Source organism: Macrobrachium rosenbergii, chromosome 39, assembly GCF_040412425.1.
Source record: "Macrobrachium rosenbergii isolate ZJJX-2024 chromosome 39, ASM4041242v1, whole genome shotgun sequence".
Classification (NCBI taxonomy): Eukaryota; Metazoa; Arthropoda; class Malacostraca; order Decapoda; family Palaemonidae; genus Macrobrachium; species Macrobrachium rosenbergii.
Window position 1 is genome coordinate 17,284,559 of NC_089779.1, and position 24,406 is coordinate 17,308,964.

The following is a 24,406-nucleotide window of genomic DNA, read 5'->3' on the forward strand; positions in this document are numbered from 1 at the left end:
TCAAAGAAAAGAAAGACGACAGAGAGATAGGAGGCTCCCCAAGGATATAAGTCTTATCTACTACATGAACTGCTGCATTACTTGTTTTCAATGAGACTTCAGTTTGGTCTCTTTATCTAGACCGGTAACAAGGCTACTTAGTTAAGTTAGGAGCTTATTAATAAACTGGTTTGTTCACGAATAAAACACTGCACAGCATTACAGTCAGTAAATGAAAAGTATAACCTTGGATTAAAATCACTCTTCATTATGCCTAGATTCTGATATCCTAAGACTTCCTAGTAGTATAATTTATACAACTCACTAATCTAAAATCTCGTTTCAGTTTTTAAAACTTTCAATGAATTCACAACACCCCTAGACTGATGAATTCCCAATATCATGTGGCTACTTATGCTCAACAGGTTTGGATATACAGATACAATATTATCATTACAGTATCACTATAAGACTACAGTGAACAATCACAATTAACAAAGATGAAGTTAGACCCTTTTCTTTTGTAATAAACCTTAATATGTTGGTAACAATACACCTGAATCCCTTAGGCTTAAAGAGGACTAGTGTACTGTCCTTGTTGTTAGTTGGTTAAGTATATACCTTAGTTTTACCAGACCACTGAGCTGATTAACAGCTCTCCTAGGGCTGGCCGAAGGATTAGACTTATTTACGTGGCTAAGAACCACTGGTTACTTAGCAACGGGACCTACAACTTATTGTGGAATCCGAACCACATTATAGCGAGAAATGAATTTCTATCACCAGAAATAAATTCCTCTAACTCTTCATCAGCCGGCCGGGGGAATTGAACTCCAGCCCATCGAGTGACAGTCTGAAGCTCAACCGACTCAGCCAACAAAGGGCTGTTGTTAGTTGGTAGGAAACAGACTATATACAGTACAATTTTGATGCAGTTTTCTTCCCTCTGATGATTAAGAGAGGTTTTTACCAATATAAAAGAAAGGGTCTCATCTACCATTATTATTAACTTATATTGTAAACACACAAGAAAAAGTAACAAACATTCCTGCTATGAATTTCAATACATGTAGTGCACTAATTCAGAAAACCAAGAATGAAAACTAGTTTATGCAATAATTACAGCCTCTCCTTTGATATGTCTGATAAAAGTATATCAAATTCAGTTTCATACATCACACACAAATAAAGACAAACTTTCAACTGATAGTTAAGTTCATTCCACTCGCTCTCTATTTTTATGCTTGTGACAGTGGCAGACAGACAGACAATGATGATTGTGACTGACACAGGCTGACAGACAAGATTGCTTGTGTAACACGACTTATATATATTAGGAAAACACTCCCACAGAAAAGAAATATGCACACATGGTATAGCCACACCCAACTTACCAAAAACACCTGATCCTCAGCCATCCAGCTGAGAGAAAAGTAATTCACTTCCCACCCCCTCCTCCTGCTGCCACTCCCATTTCTTTTATGCCTTCTAAAAATCACCTCACATTTAAAAAAAAATATCTTATTGAGCACGTTCTATGGGGGACTTATGTTGTTAAGCTGCATCAAAAAATAAATTCAATAAGGCAAGATCTATTGAGGACCCTTCTTCCTAACTCGGATGTTTGGCCATCCATTCTGCAGGACTTCAAAATACCTTATGTGTTAGCTCCTGAGTTCTCTATTGCTTTATTGATGAACTATTCTACCTCTACTGTTTCTTCTAACACAGCAAAGCTACTCCTTAAACCGTCTCTCTTGGTGTTACTCGCAGTTCACAAAGGTACTGTTTAAGAAAACATACGCTATTAATGAGGCCACTACATCACATTTACAGACTGACAAGAGCTCATCCAGAGGGTTTGTTTTTGACTAAAAAGTGAGAATCTGGACTGCTAGGAGAGGAGAGAATAGGAACTGTGAAGAGAAAGCCATAAAGCTCTGTAGCTGAAGGGACAAAGCAAAGAGACTTGAGCACCATCTAAACAGATCTACAGTATGCCACACATGGCATAATGTAAGTGATACCCATTACAAAGAAGTGAATGTATAATAGAATGAAAAAACAATTGCTGCTCTAAACATAGACAGTTTTCTTGAGGGGAAACCATAATCATGACAAAGAGGACCGTGTATTATCATATGGTATTTTCTGAAACTGACCATGCTGTTATGCAAGACATGTTCAGTTTGAAAAGGTAGGTAAATCCTACATGGTTACTTTAAATATAGCCAAGGTAACAGTCTACAAAATTTCCAATAATAAATACGCTGGAATAGACAGATTGCCTTCTGAAGTTTAATTTTTAAATTAGTCATAACTAATGACGTTTTATGTGATAATTTAACTCTGCTGAAGAAAAGAATGTCTCGCTAGATTTCAGAGGCTCTACACTATTTTTGTGCAAGTCTACAAGAATAAAGATTCCAAATATAATTACAATTACTCCAAGACCTCATTTTTTAATGCAGAAAGTAAAATCACTTGGAGATTTAAATCTATCAAGTAAATGTGGTATTTAATAAGAAAAATGGCATGGAATGTCTCTCCACTTATACGTTAAAATGGTAGACCTTGTGAAAGCTTTCGACAAGGTAAGAAAAGGACACTATTATATACTGGGTAAACTTTGAAACATGGTAAAATCATTCCATGAAGGTAGGAAGGCCAGGGTATCATACAATGGAGAACACAAGATGTAAACATAAGGGTGAAGTTTGAATGGTAGATTGTAAAGGATTGTTTGATGTGAGGTTTCTTCCATCATTTGCACTGTTTGCATCAATAACTTGAGCCTGTACAGTTTAGTGCTTTGTTCTTCCTACTGCCAAGCTTTGGACTTCAAGGTTCCATTGCTCCTCACTCCTAAAGCATTCTGTCCTTCAAAAGGTTGAAGAACTACACTTCCCTCTGAGTTTAGGCCCATGTTTTTGTCAAAACTAGACTTAAGTAAGGCACTGAGGTAGCTAATCCTATAAGCTTCTGTGTTAAAACAAAATTTCAAAAATGAATCTCTAGCACCTAACCTGAACTGCTACACCTCTCAGATTTTCATTCTTGAAAATATTTTCTGAGACTGGAAATCTAAGAGGTGTAACAGTTTTAGACAACAGCAACTCGGTAAAGACAAACTTAAAATTAAAATTTGCTCTGTTGCTCTGTTTTGTGTTAGAAAACATTACCAAGAGGGAAAAATAACAATATACTGAATTGACAAAGTAAAAAATATTACATTTTAAAGAATAAATTCCTTAAAACTTTTATAACTGCCTATGTTTAGTCGGAAAAGTCTGAAAGTTTTAGAGGTTGACATCACAGTAAAACTCGTATTTTCTTTGAATTTACAGACCTCCTTTGCCTAATATCACCTTTCTTGCTCTTCTACGTGTAAGGTTACAGTGAACAGAGCAGCACACAACCCAACATGTTAAGAATAACTAAACTAAATCAAATGAATCAAATTTCAAACTTTATCACTACAATTTCGTAAGTCCTCATATCACAGCATATGCAATGTTACCCTCAATGTTACACCTCACATAGAATGCACTAGTGAGTACCACTTATACCAAAAGATATTAGCACCATCTCGATGATCCACCACACAGTACAACTACTAAACAAAATCTCACATTTGAGAATTCAGGCCTATCAATAAGTATGCTTTCCTTCACCTCTGCAAACTTTAAAAATTTCAACAGCAGAGACAACCATACCTATGAGAAATAAAACCCATCTTGAAATTCATTGTCACAACAGGATCACAAATGCCACTTGAAATAGTGCTGTTTCATTCTCTACAATACAATCTGCAATACATTTACCTGTTTTCACCTTCTAAGTTGAGTCCTGTGAGACTCGGTGGTCTCAGTGAACTACTTTACTATAATTCACCTATGAAATAAATTCTGTTACAATAAAGTTGCAATATTATAAATAGATCATCTTTGCAAGTGAAAACTACAATTAATTCATCAAATGCTTGTCATTTATCAAAAAAATAGTTACATTTACCAGTAATCAATATACGTTACATCTAAAAGAAGCAATGATCCGGAAACTACAAGGTTTTAAGGCAGTTTTAATGCTAGGTCTAAATAAAAAACTGCACTACCCAACACAAAAGATTTAACATGGACAATAAAAAAAAAGAAAGGACATTTTAAAAAGGTGTGCCATACTGTGATAAAAACCCAAGTGCAGCAGAAAGAGAGCATTGTGTACGACGAAGGGCTGGAGAAGACATCTGGTGACCTCAGCTGGAAAACAGAATAGGATCTCAAAGACTGCAAGAGTTTGGCCTTATGATTAGAAGGGATGTAGAAACAGTTAGATAAGCAGTAGATATATAAAGGTAACTGACAAAGACCTATAGGAAGGCCCAGGAAATTATGAAAAAAGTGACATGATCACTTAAACCAAATAAAAGTTCCAGCAGAAAGTACACAGGACAGAAGAGAGTGGAGGTCGCTTATTGCTAGTCTAACCCTTCAGAGGGAAACACTGACATAAAAAGGTTTATGATGACGTTTCCAATACTTTAGGAAAGTTAACCAGAAAGTTATTTACATACAGTCAGTTACAGGGGTTATTAGAAATTTCTTTAAAGATAGTAAAATCCTGAAAATTCTCTATAATCCTATAACTGATTTACCATCTGAAGCAATATCTACATACAAGGTGCATCAACATCCAAGCTGTGCCTGAGGAATATAATACTGTACTATAATAAAAAACAAATCAACTTTTGCCACTAATTTTAAGGCCATTTCATTATTCAGTACTGTATGAAAAAAAATATTTTTGGGTTTGGTTTCAATATACTGTACTAAGTGAGGTTTCCCCTACAATAAAGATCGTATAATAAACTTATGACATTGCATACTAAAAAAATTACATGTTACCTTCTGCTACTATAATATTACAGTATTGTAAAAGAAGATAACCAAAATGCCAATGCAATTTAATTTCAACATTAAACCCTACCTTACCTTTACCTGAAACTTGTTCCAATATCTTCTGACGAATCACTAAAATCAGGTGACAGCAACCTTTATCACAAAACCTACACAAAAGACAATATGCCAGTTATAAAAAGTAACCTTCAGTTTACTACTTATTATTCTTATTACTACAATAACATCATTACATAGTTTAACCAGAATACCGAGTATAAACACTAATTCCTACAGGGCTGAACTAAAGGGATTGTTATTAATGCTAAATTTTAAATTTCCTTTAATGAACTACAGTTTCCAAAATTTGATAAAAGTCAGTCAAAAATGAAGAACATTCTGACAAAATACTGTTAATTCATTAATTTTCAAAATCTGACATTTGCTATTGGTTTAAAGTTTGGACATTGACATAGACTGTATCTTAAGTTAAAAACTTAAACATAGACTGTATTTAATAGTTAAAAACTTACATGCACAGCATAGGATTACCGTCCTTCATGCAATAACTTCATTATAACTCATATTAGTAACAAGGATAAGAAAGTCTTCATGGAATATGTCTTATGTTAGTGTGAGAAATCTTACTTCATACTGTAACCTTTATTAGATCTCTGACTGCTGTATGTGATGTTATTCCACATTCCATTCCTCTTTATACTGATTTCTGATACAATTTTACAGGTATATACCAATCACTATGATTCTCGATAATACTAAATACTAAGAGCTATGGCTGCATCAGCTATGTTTGTTTTTGAGTGAACTTTTTCAACTTCAATAATTCCCTTTTCTGTGGGACAATGAATAAGACAAGTTACCTGAGATTTACAAGCAAGCTTCCCTTCAGGGAGGTTCTAGACAAAATTGTGAGTACATATAATTTCTTTTTATTTATAGAACACACAGTACAAAGTAAAATCAAATGAAAAATATATGATGACGATGTCTCATATTATCGTTGTAGGGCATGATCACAGTGAATGTGGGGAAATGACTAAATACAATAGGGGTTATGAGTCAAATTTATGCAATGCTCGAGGCCACCAATGTGGTACTTAATTAACATGTGCATACTGGTTGTTGGTTGATGCAATGATCTGGTCCCTGGTTAGAAGTCATTGATGCAATGATCTGGTCACTGGTTACAAGTCACAGCTGCTGAGGCCCTGAATGCCAACTCAAGGTTTCCTTGGTATTTAGAGTATCATGAGGCATGGTTCTGGGGGACATCACTCTTGCCAGGCATGGCCAAAATTAGAGGCGGTGTCACTAGTCCGAGCAGTTGGTTACAAAGGAGGTTTTCTGACGGGGGTGAAGAGGAACTTCTATGTGACACTGATGGTGGGATTGAATTGCAGTAAATATATTGAAATACAGTGAATGTAGCAACTTGAAGACGTGCAAAAGCTGTCACCAGAGGGACTATCAATGATTTTTACAAATGACACAATTCTCTCTCTCTGTCAAGCCAAATTAATACTGTGTTGCTCTTGATAGTATTTTCTAATGACATTCACTTGAACATGGCAATAAGACCTTGTGGAAAGGTGCATCATAATCATACCAATGTAGGCATAAGGTTACCAAGGAAAGCGCACTGGAATTGGTACACCTCATTCCTTTTCTGAAGGCATAATGCATGAGTGGGACTAAGTTATTTCTCATCAAGAGGCCTGATATCTTCACAGACTTGCATTAAATTATGATTTTAACAATATAATTATGGTCAGAAAGTGCTAAGTGTCCCTTTATGATGCTATGTGCATGTTCATCCTTCTGGTACTTAGTGTCCATGTGAACTTGATAGTAGAACATGATCGGAGACTTACTGGTGACGGTGGGGTGTACCACTTATCAAAGGCCTTAACTGCCCTGTTATTTTCTTTGTCTGAATATCCATTATTGACCAATTCCTGGGCAGTTAGTTCGAGTTCCTTACAGGCAGCATGCTGTTAAGGAATAATGAGTAATTATTCATGGAACGTAGGCACTTTTGATGGCGCACTTATACCATTCTGAGCACTAAATATACCCATTAATACAAAGAGCCGAGTTCATATTTTTAGTACAACTTTCTTCTCAATGCCACTATTGGTCTGTGTGACCAGGACATCAAGGATGGAGAGCTTCCCTCCAACACTGAATTCCTAGGTAAAAGAGGTTGCTACATTTTCCACAGGTTTATTGAAGTTAATTCATATTACCTTCAACACCTGTCCATAAGAAGATAATGTCAATATGCCTTATCCATGGTGTAGGTGGCCAGCACTTAAATCGGGCAAATGAGACCATGAGTGGGGATCCCATGGCAACACCTTTTGGGTATGTACACAGCTCCTCTGAGGGATGAAAATGGCCTGAGGGCATGTTTAGGTATGGTAGCCCTTTAGGTATGGTAAGTTCAGGGGTTACCACAACAGACCATATCTAAGGATGAAGCTTATAGCTTTTCGTCCAGTTACATTGGGGAATAGAGACTCAGTATCCAGAGAAGCAATCACATCTTCCTTCAGGGGAGTCCCTGACACTCTCCAAGAACTCAGCAGTGTGTTGAGGCCATACTTATCTGGGACAGATAGTAAACTGACCAGCTTATGGGCTTTGTCATGGCCATAATTCTTTGACATGAAGCAAATAGAAAAATAACACAAACAGAAAATGTTCAGGACAAAATGAACATGGCTGATGCAACCATCACCTTTAATGAAACCTGTGTCTTTCCTAAAAAATACTGATAATGCTAATACTTACAGAGTAAGAAACAGGCAAACAGTTACATTATTAAAGTTACAAGAGGATTTTATAGCATTTGCACAGCTAATAGGATACACAGCAACACAGTACTGTACCTTGAAACGGACGAAGATGCCCCAATGATCTGAGGGAAAACATGGCATCCCTGGTACCTTTTCCTTTCCGATTAGTCTAAATTCATCTGGGATGATGTGAGCAAGTGATGACTTTTTTATGTACAGTCTATCAAATCTACACTTGGGTTTACTTGGTATCTGTTAAAACAAATATTTATTACAGAAAATGTGATGCAGAATATACTACTCATTAACAAATAAAATCTGCGGACTTCAAACATTTTTTTCATTCAGAGAATTTCTGAAGAACAAAAACCATTAAGAGAAAGATGATGCTTGGAGCACAGTACCTGCAGGAGAATGTCAAATGACCTTTAAAAAAAACAAGAAATCTTCAACAATATATTGTAAACATAACTTTACATAAAAGAAAAAAAGACAAAAAGGCCACTCACACAAGTAGCATTGAAAACTAACCTGAAAGTAATCTTGACACAGTACTTCCTTTGAAAAATATATATAAAAATTTCTTAAAATAAATTTTATCTAAACAAACCCTAAGAATACAAAAAAAATCTTTTCTATTCAAACCCATCACTTTTTACAGTCTATTCATGAGTCTGCGTGAATCCCAGACACTCCAGAACCAACGGAAAGAAGAAACAACACTCCCCTTGATAGATGGTACCAGTGTATCTTGTTTCCTCAGGTTCTCTGGTGGCCAACTGGATCTCCAATTGTGTGGTCTGCATCACGCAGTGAGGTCAGGCAGCTGTCACTTGGAGTAAAAGTAGTGTTCCTAGAAAAAACTCTATTTATACACAACATTACATAGATTTTTACTCAAAAAGGCCCCAAGAAGATTCACCTTTTACAGTGTTGTCTTCCAACATAAAACCAACTACAGCTGGAGGGAATGAATGTGGAAGTTACTGTGAGGAACCAGCTTCTCTAGAGATAACAGGAGCTTCTTCAACTCCTTTCTTCAAGAAGCCACTGCAGAGAACCTCAGAACCCAAATGTGGAACTATCAACATGGACAAAATGGAAGACCACTGAGATATGGAGATCGACGGTTCTGCAGCTCCTAAAGGTAAGGACACTAGTGCAGCAGAGTACAAAAGGGTGGCAGAAGGAACTGAGGCAGCAAAATACACCACAGGAGAACTGGAGCAACTACATATACAGAAGCCACAGAATACACAGAAACTGACAAATACCTTGAAATCATAGAATACCCTGTACATGGGGTAACCAAGTTGGATTACAAGCTCCGCCAACAACCAAAACGCATATAAATATAATTTTTTTGTTACCTATATTTGGACAGTTTAATTTCTTTGGTGGGTATTTGTGAGCTTATTTCATGGCCCAGTCAGTTACTGGATCACTAGCAAGCCACAGTTCACGGCAGGTGGTCAAAAACTCTTGCCCAATATATTGGGCAAGTTGCCCACTCAACAGAGGAGTCTCTTTGAGGTAACTGTAACCAGGTAATGGAAAACAAAAATCCTTGCTATTATGGAGGAACAGAAATGGTAATATCTCATTTCCATGTAAACGAATGATTCCATAGACAGTCTAAAAAATCATATGTAAGATTAAATTTTCAAAAATTTAAAAATTAAAATATAAGGTTAAATAGATTTTATACATCATACAATAATAACTATACGTAAATTTATCCATCTTTTACTCAAATGAAAAAGTGCCGCTCTCGGAACTTTTTTGGGACTTCATAATTTTGCTTCTGATTTCCAGAATGAGAGTAATCACATTAATTTTCATTTGATCATTATGTATAACGTTTTGAATAGAACCAAACAAGAGTAAACAAAGAAAGTAAAACCTACATGTCAACCATTTATTAAAGATATTAAGCCATGCCAATTATTATTTATTAAAGATATTAAGCCAAATTCAATGTTAAAAATTACTACTGAAATTGTAATGAAACATCTTAACCCTCTAACGCCGAGCCTTTATTTACAAAAACGTCTCCCGTATGCCGGCGGCGTTCGGGAGTTAGCGCCGAAGCGGAAAAAGTTTTTCAAAAAAATCACAGCACGCTTAGTTTTTAAGATTAAGAGTTCATTTTGGCTCCTTTTTCTTGTCATTGCCTGAAGTTTAGTATGCAACCATCAGAAATTAAAAAAATATCATTATCATATATAAATATTGAAATATATGACAGAGCAAAAAAAAATTTTCATATATAATTGTATACAAATTGCGCTGTGAGCAAAACGGTTAAAGTTAACGGGTTATTTTTTTTTTTTTGTATTGTACACTAAATTGCGATTATTTTGGTATATAACAAATTGTAAAACGATAAAAGCAACACAGAGAAAATATTATCACAAAATGATGCATGAATTCGTAACGCGCGGATGTAAAAAAAAAAAGTTTTTTCAAAAATTCACCTAAATCGAAATATTGTGCTAGAGACTTCCCATTTGTTGAAAAATGAAGCTAATTGATTGAATATTACTAGACTGTAAGTGTTTTAGCTTACAGTTGCATTTTTCGACCATTTCGGTCGAGTTAAAGTTGACCGAAGGTCGAATTTTTTCTATTTATCGTGATTTATATGAAAATATTTCAAAACTGATAAAAGCTACAACCATGAGTTATTTTCTGTTGTATTCTACATGAAATTGCGCAAATTTTCATATATAAAAGTTTATGTAACGACTAATATAAAATGGTGCAAACATTACGACAACGTGACGAAAGAATTTCTGAGATGTTCGGCCGAGTTACCGAGCAGACGTAAGGAAAGTTTTTTTTAAAAATTCACCATAAATCGAAATATTGTGCTAGAGACTTCCAGTTTGTTGCAAAATGAAGGTAAATGATTGAATATTACTAGAATGTAAGAGTTTTAGCTTACAATTGCGTTTTTCGACCATTTTGGTCGAGGTAAAGTTGACCAAAGGTTGAAATTTTGGCAGTTTTCGTCATTTATGTGAAAATATTTAAAAAATTATAAAAGCTACAACCATGAGTTATTTTCTGTTGTATTCTACATGAAATTTCGCACATTTTCATATATAAAAGTTTATGTAATGACTAATGTAAAACGATGCAAACATTATGACAACGTGACGAAAGAACTTCCGAGATGTTCGGCCGAGTTACCGCACGCAGACTTAAGGAAAAAGTTTTTTTTTTTTTCAGAAATTCACCATAAATCAAAATACTGTGCTAGAGACTTCCAGTTTGTTGCAAAATGAAGGTACATGATTGAATATTACTAGAATGTAAGAGCTTTAGCTTATAATTACGTTTTTTTACCATTTCTGTTGAGTTAAAGTTGACCGAAGGTTGAAATTTTGGCAGTTATCGTGATTTATATGAAAATATTTCCAAACTGATAAAAGCTACAACCATGAGTTATTTTCTGTTGTATTCTACATGAAATTTCGCACATTTCCATATATAAAACTTTATGTAACGACTAATATAAAACGGTGCAAACGTTTACGACAACGTGATGAAAAAGAATTTCTGGCTGGACGTATGGAAAAGGTTTTTCAAAAATTCACCATAAATCGAAATATTGTGCTAGAGACTTCCAATTTGTTGCAAAATGAAGGTAAATGATTGAATATTACTAGAATGTAAGAGTTTTAGCTTACAATTGCATTTTTCGACCATTTTGGTCGAGTCAAAGTTGACTGAAGGTTGAAATTTTGGCAGTTATCGTGATTTATATGAAAATATTTCCAAACTGATAAAAGCTACAACCATGGGTTGTTTTTTTATTGTATTTTACATGAAATTGCGCACATTTTCATATATAAAACTTTATGTAACGGCTAATATAAAACGGTGCAAAAATTACGACAAAATGACGAAAGAATTTCTGAAATTTTTGGCCGAGTTACCGCGAGGACGTAAGGAAAAAGTTTTTTTCAAAAATTCACCATAAATCGAAATATTGTGCTAGAGACTTCCAATTTGTTGCAAAATGAAGGTAAATGATTGAATATTATTAGAATGTAAGAGTTTTAGCTTACAATTGCGTTTTTCGCCCATTTCAGTCGAGTCAAAGTTGACCGAAGGTTGAAATTTTTTGTAGTTGACGTACGGTACGTCCACTCGGCACCCAACAGACAATTTTAGTCGACGTATGATACGTCCAGTCGGCTTTTAAGGGTTAATTACCTGCTTGTTTGTATTTTCAGCCATGTTCCACGTCCAACAACTGGCAGGTCTTCCGCCACAGACCTCCCACAAATCCAAGATAATTGGACCTTTTGTTGCATCCACCTGTGAGGACAAGCACAATAACTGTTGTAATCATTACATTAACCACATGGCAAGTTGTTATATATTTATAAATAAATACGATATTTAAAATAATTTGAAGAATTCTTATAATATATCAATTGGTGAAATATTTACAAGATGGTTTCATGTTAACCTCACGTAATGCCAGCGGATTCTGAAAGCCCCTAAAGCTGGACCAAAAATAAGCAAGAAATATGAACAAATAAAAATGTGAGTATAAAAGGAACCAATGGGTCTGTCTCATAAGAGATGTGAGGTTCTCAAGATAAAGAAAATTGGCTTATCGCCTTATTACAGATGAAAATTTCCCCCTCCATAGTGGAAGAAACAAGTATGTGTCTTCAATAAAATTGGATCACGAAGCAAATCACATTTAGCATCTTATTAGATTGTTAACGGCAGCAGTATGTCTGCTATACTGCAGATCTTCAAATTAGTGAACAACAGTACTATACAGTAAGAACAATACCTGGATGAGTGACTACCAACAAGTGCTATAATGAAACATTTGCTATGGACTGGTCTACAGTTCAGTGATGTTAAGCAACTCTGCATCAGGTCAATATAATAAAATCCCTGTTACTGAAAAGATTCAGACTTAGGGAAGTTTGGAACTGAAAACGCTGCATAACCATGAGCAACCTAGCACCTTGGAAAAATTGCTATAAATACAATATCTCTTTCACTCATTTTTATCATAATACAACTTTATCTTCAATCAATATCACTCTATAAATCTTACCAGTTTTCACTTCTCAATAAAAGGTAGCTCAAATTATTGTGTTTTTCCAACCCTTCATGTAATTTCCTAGCCAGCCTAGCTCTAGGCTTTGTACTGTACATTAAACCAAACTGACTATTTAAATCTGTCACTTCACTAGAAAATTTACACTTCACTAGAAACTTTTAAGAAATAGGCAATACCAATAAGCACACAAAAATCATACTGTCAGTTACTCTTACACCAACTCACCTCATAATCTCTTGCATTTAAATCCCCACCAAAAATGGTAGTCACACTTGATGGAGATGATTTCATCTTATCAAAACAGATTTTCATTTGTTCTTTCCTTTTTGCTGAATATTCTCTCATACTTTCCAAGTGAGTATTTAATAAGCTGAGCTTCACAGTATCGATTTGTGCCTGCAAAAAAACACTCAGAAATGTTACACTTGTAAGGAAATGATTTACAAAACCTGATAAAAATCTATAAAATGTATTGAACTGAACTGAACATAGAATTTAGGCCAAAGGCCAAACTCTGGGACCTATGAGGTCATTCAGCACTGAAAGGGAAATTGACAGTAAAGAGGCTCGAAAGGTGTAACAGGAGGAAAACCTCGCAGTTGCACTGTGAATCAATTGTTAGGAGAGAGTGGAAAGTAAGGTGGAAGAATACATGCAAGGAGGCACAGTAAAAGGAATGAAAGGGGTTGCAGCTAGGGGTTGAAGGCACGCTGCAAAAAACCTTAAGTAATGCCTACAGTGCACTGCATGAGGTGCACTGACAGCACTACCCACCCATGGGGTCTATAAAATGTAACATATAATACTGTTTACACCAAGTACAGTGCTGTGTACTACACTTTTATAATCAACAAACAAGGGTGTTTAACAAATGACAACACAATAAACCAAAAAAATGTATAACGTTCATGTTTCACTGATAAAAACTATCTTTCTACAAATATACTGTACTACCATGAATGGCAAGCACATTCATATGGCTATGGTTTCTGCCTTTAAAACAATATCTTTCATGAGACACAACAGCATTATAAATCCACCACCTATATACACTTTCTATTTACCAACAGTTATCAACGAAAGCAACAATATCGTAAGACGTTAGGCACATAAAAAATATTTCAAAAACGAGATTAATATTCTCATACACAGCCATTACTTATAATGACCCCACAGCTAATTATATCCACATGAATGGGTGGCTTCTCAGATCATGAGAACTCGGCATTCAGGTCACCTGCAGCATAAACCACAAGTAAAAGCAGGGATAGGAGGTGGGAACCCACATTATACATTACAGATTTGTATGAAAAACAAATGGGAAAATTACATTTGTTTCACAACAAACCCACTGCAATTTAGGTGGGAAGGATAAAGCTGCTAGACACCCCAGACTTGTTGAGTGGAACCTACAATATCCACAAAGTAACAAGGGATTGATCAAGTTTCAGTATCTGCAACACTTACAGGAAGTTCTCTTTGAAAAGGAAACCCTTACATACGAAAGTTACTTGAAGTTGGTATCCCAAAAAGTTTGTTACACTGTCCACCTTCCACTTCAGACCAGACAGTGAATGCCAAAGGTTAAAACCCCCACACCAACATATGGCCACACTCTATATCATGACAGAAGTCTGCAGGGGAAATGGTTCAGATTCTTTAACGGTGACATTACGATTCTTTAATTCTGCTTGAAAGATTTTGACGGACTGACTGGGAATTATCTAGCATCATGGTTTCAAAAGGTCTCTAACACCAACATTACTAATATTAATTAGAAACATTAAATGAAACTTAAAAAATGAATGAATGATTGGAAATTCCTTGGCATTATCACCTCAAAAGTCCATAAAAAATAAATTTTTCTTCAACAACAATTAAGACTACCACCTATTAGGTAATTTGAACTATTGTACACTGAAGTTTTCTTTCAACTATAATCACCTCTGATCCTGCAGATTAAATTGAAAAAGCATGAACACAAAGTCTGGGAGATATCAGTGGGAATAAAGCAGCCCAACAACGAACATGCTACCCAGTGGAACTTCTCGGAATATTCTTTCAGACAGAGTATTACCTACTTTTACCAGGGAAAAACTGATGTGCTAAAAATTTCTAAATGAGTAACTGCAACTCACCTCTTAATCCTGGAGAATACACTTTTTGAAGAATTTTGTGCTTCCAAACAGCAGAATGGGGGGCTCTTTTTTTCACTGATGAAACAATGGCTAACCAAGAGCTGCTTTCCCAGTGTTGAAACTGCTCTCTGCATCTCTTACATTATTATAATTATCACATAATACTTTCGACACACTACTAAATTAAAATACATAACTCAGAATTTGCACAAAGGATTTGTCTTTAATATAGGCATCCTCAACATGAGCTGGAATGGCTGTTGAACTTAGTGACAAGGTAATTAACTAGTGGTTAATGGGGGTTTACAAAGGCCCTGGTTTGTATGCCTAAGAGAAATGCAGATTACTTTAAAATTTTGTTATCTGCTACCAAGGATATACCATCGCCTCTTATACAGAAGACTTACTGAAGTGGGAGGTGATCTCTGGCAACTGACTGGAGCTCAAGGTTCCTTATGTGAACAGGGCATGTGATGAATCTTGTAACTTCTAACTTGGTCTAGTTTAAGGAATGTAAGAGCAGTAGGGCCCTGGATCTGAGTGAGACTCTGCTTGGGATAGAGCAGTCAAGAAAGACTTCAGAGAACCATAAAAACCCCCTGTAAGGGAATTCAAGTCAGAAAGCAGCAAATTCTGGCTAATACCAAGTGATGGGTCCAGAATGTAGCTCTACCAATGGACACCCTCGTTAAAAGGAAAGCAGAGGGAGAAGCATCTTAGGAATGTACTATTAAGTCCAACTCAACTGATATTTCAACCTATATGCTACTCTGAAAAGGATGAAGGGAGGACACTAAGAAAAAGTACTCAGGAGATATATTTGTCAGTCAAAATAGAGGTGGTTCCTAAAAAATTTGTTAAGCAGCCATCGTAGGTCCCAAAAGACTTGTGGGTGATGTCCCTCACATAGAATGAGGAAAGGGATGTCTGTTTACACTACATGCCTACCCTCATAGCCCAGAAAACCAAAAAATTCATACAAAAGGCTAAGAAAGAAGATACGAATCTCAAATCAGGATCATGAACTGACAAGTTCTGAGATTTGCAATGAACTTGGGAATGAATGAGAAAGAGTGAGAAACCTCATCCTTCCAAGGGATGTGACAATATGCCAAGAACCTCCTCGAAACATTTCGCCACACAAACTGGCAGCAGATATCTACGTAGGAAAACTTTTTTTATTAAGTGCAAAAAACATGTTTAAGAGGATAAAAATATAAAATGAACAGGCAATCCTGGAAAATCGGTCAGAAAATATCTAGGACTTTTACGAGAGCTAATATCTATCTCACAGACATATGAAGAGTGCAGAAGGCAATTACAGACTTGGGAATATATATGCTACCAAAACCACCACTTTCAATCTGTAACATTTTTCAGTAGAGACTGCAGTGTCTGGGAAGTTGCTGACCACAAAATTGGGTTAATTATAACTAGATGGTCTTGGGGTGACTCAAATGAAAATGATACTAACCTGTATACACAGAAGATTGCGACTCATAACAGTGTTATGAAAGGGAAGTACCACATGATGATCATAACTGACTCTTGACACCTTCAACAACGTTGCTGTAAAGTAGTTGCGGTCGTTTCCTGCTAGAAACTTGTACTGTGGCAGGTGCTTTTCTAGGTATACGAAAGTAGGGGGAATGACTTCCTGCAAATATACAACATCAGGCTCCTCTCTGAAACGAAATGAAAATATCAAAATTTTACAAATTCCATTACCTATAGTGTATCTTGCAGCTCTGAGCTTTTAATCTGTTTTATTCTTACAAAAGAATGCTTTGGCATATTAATGATATGCCATTAGCATTAGGAAATGATTCAATCAATAAAGACAATTACTATAAAGCAAGTTATAAAAACTGTTAGCAAATGCAACTAAATTTGGTTGAAATTGGTAAACTAAAAAATGGCCTACAAGGAGTCAAGGAATACATCAAATATCTAACACTAATTGATTAACATATATACTAAAAATTATTCACGAGGGCAGAGCAAAAGTTCCAGTCTTGAGGTCATGAAAAGTACAAACCCAGAAAAATTAAACAGGATCTGGAATGTGTGCTGATGACAGAAATAAGCAAAAAGAATAAAAAGATAATTAGCAAATGGACTTGGATTCCTCAAAAAAGAATTTAAAGCTTATATTACGGCCAAGTTATTCCTACCAGTGTAAAGGTTCAAAAAGTGAAAGATATGGTCACTAGACAGATCAGAGATGTAAATGTTGACACGCTGAATTCTTTATATACTGATGGGGCGAAACAAAATGTGCTATAAAGAATTTCCTGACTGTTAAGTCTGCAAACGAGAATCCGACTACTAAAGATAAAAAGAAAGACGTAGTTGAGTTTTGGGAGTAACCCAGTTGCTGAAAGCAGATTCAAGAAGAGAAAATAGTTTTGAATTGAGAGAGAGAGAGAGATTACGATGACAACATAACTAAAAATTGTGAAGAAGCTTTCACCCAGAATGAAAATATGTAATTAATTACATAAAGACCCAAACAACCTGTTGGCAAAACATGAATAATCGCAGAACTTCAAGAACACAGAGTAAATTTCAAGTATTTTCTACTTACATACTGAAATCAAATCATCCATAAGCCTGGCTGAAAGAGCGCTTAAGACAAAGTAAAGAAGCTACCTCTAAGAGTGTCAAGACACTAAAATATGATACTGACTTGGATGTCTTCCTTTCTGCGAGTGACATAATTCTCAGCTAAATAATGGCATAGAAGACATTAAAACCCATGAGACATAACATGTGTATGCTGTATGAAAATACTATTTCTTGCATGGCATCATTCCGCTGGAAAGGAGTAATTAATTAGGCAATACTCACTTTTTTAGCACTTCCACAACTCCCTTTATTCTGTTTGCCAAGTTCTCTTCTTCAAGGCCATCGATGTTCCAGGTAATGAGACTGAAGAATGTAGGTACTTTGGGAGGTAGGTTGCAGGGAGGACTGGTTTTGACATGTGACCTTCAAAAATAAATGGCATCAGTTTAACTTGAGTAACCACTCATTTTCTAGATCATAGAAAAAGACAACTCTGTAAATTATCATTATTAGGTATTTTATTGAGACCAAGTTAAAACACAGTCTACTAAGCTTGAAGCAGTATAATTTCAAAAGCTGAAGTTATTCCCCTTCATCTTTACTAACTTACCAAGACACACACACACACACACACACACACCATTCAAAAACAAGGTTGCATCAAGTTACTTACTCGAATGTCACAAGAATATCGGGATCATCCGTGTCATTTGCTGCAAGTTTTACCTGCTAAAAAAGAAAAAAATATGAAAGAATGCAAAAAACTAATTGAAAATACACTTGCAAAACCAAAGCTGAAAACAGAGTTTGAAAATGGAAATATAAAATAATTTGCATTTTTCCTAGATTTACCAACCTGAAGTCTTTGATATGGAAAGCTTCAGTTAAAAGCTGGTCCTACCTGGAGCCTTGGGGCCATCAATACACAAGTGAAGTGCTGCCAGCCAGTCAGCAAAAGGTCTTCCTTTTTATAATTGGGAATGGTGCATTTATGATTTTGGAAAACCTCTGACAAATACATGTAAAATAAGGTTAGAGCCAAAATATCCATTTTTACAATACATTTTACAACAGACTCGTCCAACTCTTCTGTATTATATGACACTTTAGCTTTCAAACGCTGAAAGAATGATTTTACAATGGTTAAAAATTTGGGTGAACAACCAAGTTTTTCCAACATCAGAAAGTCAAAATACACTGTAGGCTAATGGGTCAAACATCATGCAACATTTTCCTTGCATTTGTCTTAAGAGAAAATCATGTCCAAAGAGTAATGTACAGGTGGAGAACCACATTTACCCAAGATAAATACACTCTCCGCATGATTTCAGAGCATTACCTAGATAAGCCTGGACAAAATTTTGATTGTCAAAAGTAAACACACACCAAATTGTTACAATCTATTATAATGCAATCTGTTATAAAAATGACTTCTTATAATAAAATAGGGCTTTAAATATACTTAAACTGTAATTACACAGCAACAGTTTCTACTTTAAACGTCAGCTTAAGAATTGAAAATTTGCAGTAGCACTCTTTTGCTTTGGTGCAGGTAAGTGCACCGCCCACTTTTGGGGAAGAATAGGTACAACGTAGCTAAAAAGCTCAGCTCGTTTACACTCTGTCCATGTGCCATGTTCGGGGAGGAGGGACGGGTTCTGTTCATGTAATTACTTGGTAAATATATATATATATAACCTTATTTTATTATAAAAACATCATATTTATATATGAAACTTACCAAGTAAATTACACAGCTGAATCTCACACTGATAGGGGGTGGGAAGAATGGACATGTACTACTCAAAAAACATTATAAAGGAATGCATCTGAAAGAGAAAAAAAATTGCTAGCATTGTGGTAATGCTTGTTGTAACCTTACCTGGGGAGAGAGCAAGAGCAGGAAGATACTGCTTCTTGGTCGTTGCTCATCCTGACCCGTAGGGACATGACCGGTAGTGTCAGGACTGGATTATGGTAGCTTGAGAGAGGTTGCGTTTAAAAGCCAACGAAGCAGCTAGTGCCCATACCTCATGTGTTTTTACCTGTAAAAACGGTAAATTATCATCCTGAATTCCCAAGTCAGACTCTACAATAATGTCTCTCAAAAAGAAAGAGATAGCATTCTTGGAGAGAGGACATAAAGGGTTCTTGACAGAACACCAGAGATTACGAGAATCCCCTCTGATATTCTTGGTTCTCTCGATGTAGAATCTTAATGCTCTCACTGGGCAAAATACTCTCTTGTTCTGAAGGTCCCGCAAACTCCCAAGGAAGGAGCTTCCCTGATCGCACAGAATACATACTGTACCTCCTTTTGGAAAGCCGAGAAGGAGGAGAAAAAAATACAGCTTTGCCCAACTCCCTCTTCTGTGGCAGCCAAGTCGATCTCTGACAATGCTTTCTTGGAGGAGATAGAGAGGGCCATCTTTGGGAGTCTGGTAGTACTCAAGGATTGATGTAACAAGAACGCTGATCCCGGGGTAGAAGGAGCCACGGTGGAGAAATATGTTGGGAAGCAGAACAGAAAATAGTTCAATAATGAGGCGTAGGCTGATGAAGGCTGTTCTGGCTTAGGTTCCTCCTCTGCTGATATACAGCGGAAAGCGCCAAATCTTCCTGTGGTTCTTCTGGCTTCGAAGATGAGGGTTTCTTCAACAGTTGCAGGATGTTGTCTAAATGCTGGTGAATGGGAAGCAAAGAAGAGTCTTGGGGGCTGATGTACTTGCAGACTTTGTGCGATCAGCAACAGGCGAAGGGGATATGGCGATGGCATTAGGTTTAGAGGTAAGGAGCCAGGTAACGGAGTTGTAGGAAGAGCGAGAGAAGTAGGAATCGGGGAATGACAAGTCAAAGGTGTCAAAAAAGCCTGTTTAGGGGTAGAGGACACAGAAGCTCTAGTTTCGGCTCTAGCAGCAGCCGCTTTCCTAAGCCTAGCTTTCTCTAATTTATCCAAATGATTGGTCAACACTTTCCATTTATTTACGTCCCAATCCTTACATTCCTCGCGAGTCAAGTCGGGGGAACATACTTGTCCATGGCAGTGGAAACAAACAGAATGTTCGCCATATTTAAATGAAGTCAACCTAGTATTGCAGCCTTTGCTGCAATACCGGTTGCTGGTCACACTCATGTCTGACATAATCGTCCAAATCAGTCCAAAAACTGGAAAACACTAGGCTATGAAAATATAGCTCGGAGGATACCAAATGAAAGAATACTTCATCAAATTCTTCGACAGACAACCAAACCATCTGGTGAAACTACTCCTGAAATAACAAGACAAAGCTGCTGAATGACCAATGTTTGGTCATCAAGCGGCAGAAACGAACACGAACTGAGCTCTTCAGCTACATTGTACCTGTTCTTCCCCAAAAGTGGGCGGGGAACTTACCTGCACAAAAACAAAAGAGCGCTACCACGAATTTTCAATTCTTAAGCTGCTGTTTAAAGTAAAAACTATAGCTTCGTAATTACTTGGTAAGTTTCATATATAAAAGCAACCATTATTGTTATGGAGTTGTATAAACTTAGAATTTATAAAATCCTTATGCACTGCTCCTTATGCCCAGCAGAGTTTAATCTTCTCATTAAACTTAAAATCTGACCCCTAACCTTGAACCTAGAAAACTTTAACGGGCAACCCATTAAATCAAGAAGTTTCACCACTGGACATTTCCTTGACTGCCATCCAATGTTCATATACATAGGCATAACATCTAATATAGCTCCCACTTTGCTTCTCCTTATTATAAATGAATAGACTTTCCCTTAAAATCCAAGACTGAATTAAAGAGCTTCTTCCTTGAGCCAAATCTCCTTGTAAGCCATTCTACAATCATATAATGTTACCAATGTCAACATCAGATCTAATTTGAATCAAGAGGTCCTTCTGCATATGATTTTTGATGTCCTTGGCAGTCCTCAGAATATAACACTACACTTACTAAGGTCAGTACACTGTGATGTTGGATTTTCTCCCACTTCTTTTATCCTTAAAACTGAGACAACCAACATTCAGACGCACACCCAAGACGTTCACATCCAAGAGTGGTGGGAAAATTGACTAAGGTATTGTAACATCTGAACTTTGCAAGGCTTTGAAAACTATTCTGAGCAAAATTCAGCCAAGCAGAAGGTAGTTCTGAAAGTGGACTTGGTGTCCTACAACTGCGGCGCAGAGATGAATGCAATAAGGTACTACTTATTGGATGTGATATATGGAACAGCAACTACAAAACGCTAACAGTGACAAAGAGCAGGAGGAGGATTATATTATGGTGAAAGAACAGACTTGGGGAGGTAACACATTTGTGTACCCATAAAGAAAATACTGGACCATGACATCAGAACTGACAGGGCAGCAAGAGGGTAGCAGCAACTGCTCGATTAAAGTGAAAAGAAATTGCTGGACTACAGGAATACAAGAGTATCCCATCAGTATGCTATCAAAGCATTTAAGATGCATAGATGGATCAGTGCTCTTCTGTCCAGTGGAGACAAAGTCATTAACATAGTAGATGGAGGAAATTTTGAAGACCCAAGACTACTAAATGCTGAAATTCATTTCTGGCGTGCACTGAGATCATAGTAAAAATAAGGAAGTGGAAGAAAGGTATGGTAATCAAGGACTACAAAATGGACGGTCACAGTTTAAGCATATGATAAGAAGTAAGGAACAGTCAGTGAAAGACATGGAAAACAGGAAAATGATAATTCTTAGGAAACTAATTTACCTCGTCCAGAGACTCGCTAAGGTCCACTTCAGTGGATTTTGGCTGATTATGATTTCTCTCATTTAATGGTCTGCCACAATGACTCGTAGAGGATTGGCTCCATTTCCTCAAGAATCTTAGATAATGCTGCCTCTGTCACAAATAGAGTTTATAAAATCAAGGTTGTCAAGTTGAGCAAAATCATTTGCTTCTCGGAAAATAACCTCTGAATCATGATGGTGAACTGACAAAGCCTAAAATCTTCTTTTGAAAATATATCAACTCATGGCAAATGTGGAAACAAAACTAAAAATTAAGGCAAATCTTTTTTTAATAGCACTCACACACACACTCACAAGTTAGGGAATTGCAGGCACAATAATATGAAGGAAATACAATCAGTTTATGGCAGTTATTTTTACTTTTGTCTCGCAGTATTTAAACCACAATGAATATACCAATAAATTCCGGAATAACAAAAGACCGAGAGGACCTTCAGCTAATGATTCAGTCCGTAATCTGCAAACTAACCAGCCTATATCAGCCACAATACAGACACCACCTTATTTATGAACAATCACTTACAAACATTCAGAGATACAAACAAGTGGAATCTCAAATTAAAATTGTGTTCAGAGCACTCCCCTTTGCCACCCGCAAGTTCAAATTTTGTTCTGCACGCCTATTCTCCACATACAGTACTGTATGTGCAGCATATTGTGTTTCAGGATGAAAAAACATACAACACTGTATTGACTTTATATCATACTGTACTTAATTAGGCAAGAAGAGTACAGTAACTACCTTACAAACAGCTGTCTGGAACGTAACTCATTTGTAAGTAGGGTGGTGTCTGTACAGTACAAGTTCTTTTCATCCAGTTTCCAGCTTTAAACAAAAATTTTGTAAACTCTTCAATTCAAGAATCAAACTTAGTATCCAGGCACCTACTTCCAATTTTTGCCACACTGAGTTGCACTTGCTTACCTTCTGCGTGTGTGTGTGCATGGAGGAGACCATTTGAAAGTAACATGCAAATGCCCTCCAGTTTCAAGGTACTTTTATGTATAGTATTTCAGAAAGTAATATTTAAGAAGAACTCATAAATTTTATACAACACAGTAAGAAAATTGTGTAAAATAATTACTAGCAGAGCACTGAACAACAAAAACATGCACTTCATTGACATAAAAGATGAAAGTTTGTAGTTTTGGAACAAACAGCTGTAATTCAAGTGTAAATGAACAAAAATGATATTTTTATGATAAAATAAAGTTTGTTCATACTTACCTGGCAGATATATATATATAGCTGTATTCTCCGAAAGGACCGACAGAAATTCAAAAACTTACGGCACACGCAGATGGGCCAGGTGGTTAGTACCCATTCCCGCTGGGGGCGGGTATCAGGAACCATTCCCATTTTCTATTCAGATTTTCTGAAACTAGAACTACTGTCTCCTGAGGAGGAGGGCGGGTACTATGATTATATATATCTGCCAGGTAAGTATGAACAAACTTTGTTTTATCATAAAAATATCATTTTGTTCATGACACTTACCTGACAGATATATATATAGCTGAATCCCACCATTGGAGGTGGGAAGAGACAGAATAGGATTTAGGAAACAAAACTATGTAGGCGATTGGCGCCTTGGTTCCTTACTTGTTAGCATTGCTGACCGTGATTACTGTCACCCAAGCCTGCTTCTGCTTTACTAGAAAACTCCAGCGAGGTAGAGACCTATAGAGCTGGTGGAATCTAGATGATCTGTCAACGGCGAGACCACAATGTGACTAGACCATATGACCTTACTATGAGGGGTAGCGACAAACTAACAACCACCTGACCAAGCCTAGTTACGTTAAAAGATTAACATAATCTAAGGACTGGGCGACCACCACTGGTGGAGACCCAACGACCATAAAAAACAACACAAAAAATATTAAAAACACACCAAAACAAAACTAAAGGAGAGGATGAGAGTGGCTTTCTGTTCCCAAGATCGTATTTTTGGGAAACGGTAAGGCCCCAGGCGCAACACAGCAATTCTCATAGGACGCGTCTTCACTTCTGTGAGATAATGAGAAGCAAAGACCGAATTGTTGTACAAAAGTGGCACCCAGAATGTCATTGAGAGACTGGTTTTTCTGGAAGGCCACTGAGGTAGCAATGGCTCTCACTTAGTGAGCCT

General features: G+C 36.5%; 1 protein-coding gene across 7 annotated transcripts in view; it reads right to left on the bottom strand.

Moving 5' to 3' along the window:
- Positions 1 to 758: 758 nt before the first annotated feature.
- The window catches only part of LOC136825790 (tyrosyl-DNA phosphodiesterase 2-like), a 46,730-nt gene continuing 23,082 nt past the window's right edge, over positions 759 to 24,406 (bottom strand). For 2 of the 7 annotated variants that reach the window (XM_067082695.1, XM_067082693.1), the window contains exons 3-11: positions 22,234 to 22,365; positions 18,171 to 18,226; positions 17,780 to 17,920; positions 16,404 to 16,614; positions 13,017 to 13,187; positions 11,918 to 12,022; positions 7,787 to 7,945; positions 4,977 to 5,044; positions 759 to 4,238 (exon numbers count right to left, since the gene is read on the bottom strand). In XM_067082695.1, the coding sequence (XP_066938796.1) occupies positions 5,036 to 5,044; positions 7,787 to 7,945; positions 11,918 to 12,022; positions 13,017 to 13,187; positions 16,404 to 16,614; positions 17,780 to 17,920; positions 18,171 to 18,226; positions 22,234 to 22,365 (984 nt within the window). In that variant the 3' untranslated portion in view covers positions 759 to 4,238; positions 4,977 to 5,035. Of the gene's footprint in view, positions 4,239 to 4,970; positions 5,045 to 7,786; positions 7,946 to 11,917; positions 12,023 to 13,016; positions 13,188 to 16,403; positions 16,615 to 17,779; positions 17,921 to 18,170; positions 18,227 to 22,233; positions 22,366 to 24,406 lie in introns of all 7 variants that reach the window. The other 5 variants (XM_067082696.1, XM_067082694.1, XM_067082697.1 and 2 more) reach the window with 5 other exon arrangements.